Genomic DNA, 3,236 nt, shown 5'->3' on the forward strand with positions numbered 1-3,236 from the left:
AGTAAAGATAAGATGGTATTATATAATATATTTTTTACAAATGAGAGGATATTCTAACTAAATTGTGGATAGTGAATTTGACATGACTCAATTTGTAATCCATGCAAGCATCGTTATTGGTTTTTTTTGTTTTTTTAAGGGGAACAAATGGTGACAAGTCACGGTTATCCACCTCTTTCGGTCTCGGAGAGGCTATTGATAAAACAACACTTTTTTCTAAGGAACAATATCTTTTGACATTTAGTTGCACCTTTAATCAAACTTTTTAAATATTGTTGTTTGATCAACTTTTCCTATTAAAAATCTATAATGTCCTTCATAAAATTTTTTTCTTTTGGTCAACATATTCTTCATTGGTCATAAACCATAAAAAACACAGCAATAACCTAACGACATTCTCATATCCAATCTTTGATTGCTCTGCCTTGACTAATCGAATTTAGAGCACTGATAAACATTTGGAACACCGTGCAAGTAGTTGATAAACTTTCGGTTGCTCCACCTCTCATGTCCATTCTTATTCTTCTTCAATTTTCGATTTTGAAATTTTGTTGTGGTGGTTGGGGAATGAAGAAGAGAGTTCTTGAGTGAATTGTTGTGGTTGTGGTGGTTCGAAATCATAAAATAGGTGTGTGTCATTGGAGTATCGTTAGGATGTTATCAAACTATTGTTGTGGTTGTGTTGGTTCAAAATCATAAAATGGGGAGTATTGTTTGAGTGTCGTTGTGGCGTCATCAGATTGTTGTTATGGTTGTGTTTGTTTAAAATCATAAAAGCGAGTATTGTTGCAGTGTCGTAGTGGCGTCATCAGATTGTTGCAATGATGGTTCAGAATCATAAAAATTTTGTTTTAAATAAATTGAAAATGTAAGTCCTTTTCTATTAAATGGGGTTCTTTGAAAATGATTTTTGGTTGTTTAAAAATCATTGGAGTCAAGTTGTGGAGTTGTGATATTGTTGTTTGAGTGGTGGTTCAACATAAAAAAGGGGGAGTGTTGTTGGGTGTCGTTAGGGTGTCACTGCTATTTTGCTCCCTTTCTGATTTGTGAAGGGCAATATGGACATTTCACAAATAAATTTGATCAAAAGAATTTTTAGAAAATGTGGTCCAAAGTGCAACCAAATGTCAAAACATGTATATTTAAGCTGATTGCCCTATGAAATAACTCATTTTCCGTGATTTTACAGTTTAGTCAACCTCAAAAATACGATAAACATGCGTGTGAATTGTGAATGTAGTATCAATGAGACTCAGTATGATTTGAATATGTTTGCGCCTTTGCAGGAAACAACACTAAGATGTATATCACACAAGGGTAATGTTAAGGAGACTAAATTTGTAGATAAAATTTTATAAACTAAATAACATGGAAGTTGATGATTGAATTATTATTTAAGTGTTGATTAATGTGTTTATTTTTTATTAATAACACATTATTTAATAATTTATAAATTTAATCTACCTATCATTACGGATCACCACACAAAATAAGCTTGCAGCCACGCTATGAAGGTTGTACGCTCCATTTTTCTTAACATGTATGAAAGAAAATCTGTACGATGGGAGAAATATGGAACACTGATTGACCAAAAACTAGCAAAGAAACATTTTACAAGGTAGGTCTTATAACACTCTGACTTAAAACCCCGTTGTGGGTGTGTAAACATTATTATTTTATTTTAAATAAATATATATTTTATTACCTTAATTACAAATGACTAGCACCATGATGCAGCCAAATCATTAAGACAAGCTTATTACGCTGCTATACAGCCTACATAGTCGTGAGACCCTTCCTGGCTTCAAGTTAATTATATGTGGCCATATTATTCAGAATAGCTAACCCTCTACTAATTTTGATCATCTTTAATTAATAACTCAGCTATAACACTTGATCACGATCACAATGAGTTGAATCAGGTTCCATTTGTCACATTACATATGCATGTAGTGATAGTAATGCTCGGGAGGAGTATCCGGATCGGGTTTTTCAAGTACTCCGTCGACATTCCGGAGCCAGAAAGTCTGGTTAAAGGAAGCAGCTCCCTTAGGCACATCATCCATCACCTTTTCATGCCCTTTCGGAACATATATTCCTGTTTTTGGATGCGGCACCCAGCTACACCTCCATGACGATGAACTATTACTGCCAGTCTCCCTTTCCATCATGTCAGTATCCTCACTATCACTTTGAACCATTCTGCTTGATATGTTCTCTGCAGCTCCCCTCAGCTTGCTGCTGAAATGGCGTCGATGATCTCCTTGCGCTTGCTTAGCTTCACTGCAATATGAACTGTGGCATGCATGCATATTATTAACCCTATTATCGATAATTATGGACTCAAATGATCAATTTAGCTAATTGATAATGAAAATAGTACCTAAGCATAAACATCTTCGATTTGGCAACCCCGCCTCTAATTGCCATGGCCATCAGCATTCACGTAAAAGCAGATCCACAAAGTTAGATATGGTAAACCCAAAACAACTAAGGCTCTAAGGCTCACGAAAGCAATATTTGGTTTTAACTTTGAAAATATATGTACGCATGCAGTCTATATATATAATAGATGGAAGAATATGTTCTATTGAGCATTAGCTTTACGACCTAGTGATGGTTCGCTCATGCAATATTTTCATTTGTTAGAAAGTAGAACTCCAACAATGTCTTTGCATTATTGGGAAGAAAATCGGGTTCCAAGCAACTGTGAGGCTCTAAATCAATGGTAGACCCTCATTGTGAGATACCCTCAAAGAACGGTTAAATAAGTGCATATGGTAAATGTGCTTTCCGTTGACATGCTGCTCTTCGTTTTTTAGTACTCGAGAATATATTACATGATTTATTCTTATTAAAGCACATGATTAGTACAGACTTTTTTTTCTCTAGATATGACATCTGGTCGTTGCTCAAGTATTGTACGTGGCAATCTGTCTTTGGTGAGTAACCCTAGCTTCCTTCTAAAAGGTTATGCGCAATGGTGCTGGCTTAATCTTGCACGATAAGGACCTCTAGCTAATAGGAACTTAGAGCTACGTACTATACACGAGTTAACTTTTAAGAATTTTCTGCGACTGTAGCACCGTCTCCTGGTAATATATACAAGTTATTGATAATAATTTTGAGTATATTGTGAATAAATATACAATGTGTTATACATATATGGATTCATTCGATGGTAGGTACTAAAATTTCTGAATTAATTATAATTTTCGAGAATTTTTTGTGTATTA

At 34.7% G+C, this 3,236-nt stretch overlaps 1 protein-coding gene across 1 annotated transcript; it reads right to left on the reverse strand.

Annotated features, from left to right (window-relative positions):
• Positions 1 to 1,640: 1,640 nt before the first annotated feature.
• On the reverse strand, positions 1,641 to 2,523 carry LOC103423045 (uncharacterized). Its single transcript, XM_008361116.4, has 2 exons — positions 2,384 to 2,523; positions 1,641 to 2,295 (listed from the first exon to the last, which is right to left on the reverse strand). Exons 1-2 carry the CDS (start codon positions 2,440 to 2,442, stop codon positions 1,938 to 1,940), a joined length of 417 nt encoding a protein of 138 aa, XP_008359338.1. The 5' UTR covers positions 2,443 to 2,523; the 3' UTR covers positions 1,641 to 1,937.
• Positions 2,524 to 3,236: the final 713 nt, after the last annotated feature.

This window comes from Malus domestica, chromosome 10 (assembly GCF_042453785.1).
Source record: "Malus domestica chromosome 10, GDT2T_hap1".
Lineage (NCBI taxonomy): Eukaryota > Viridiplantae > Streptophyta > Magnoliopsida > Rosales > Rosaceae > Malus > Malus domestica.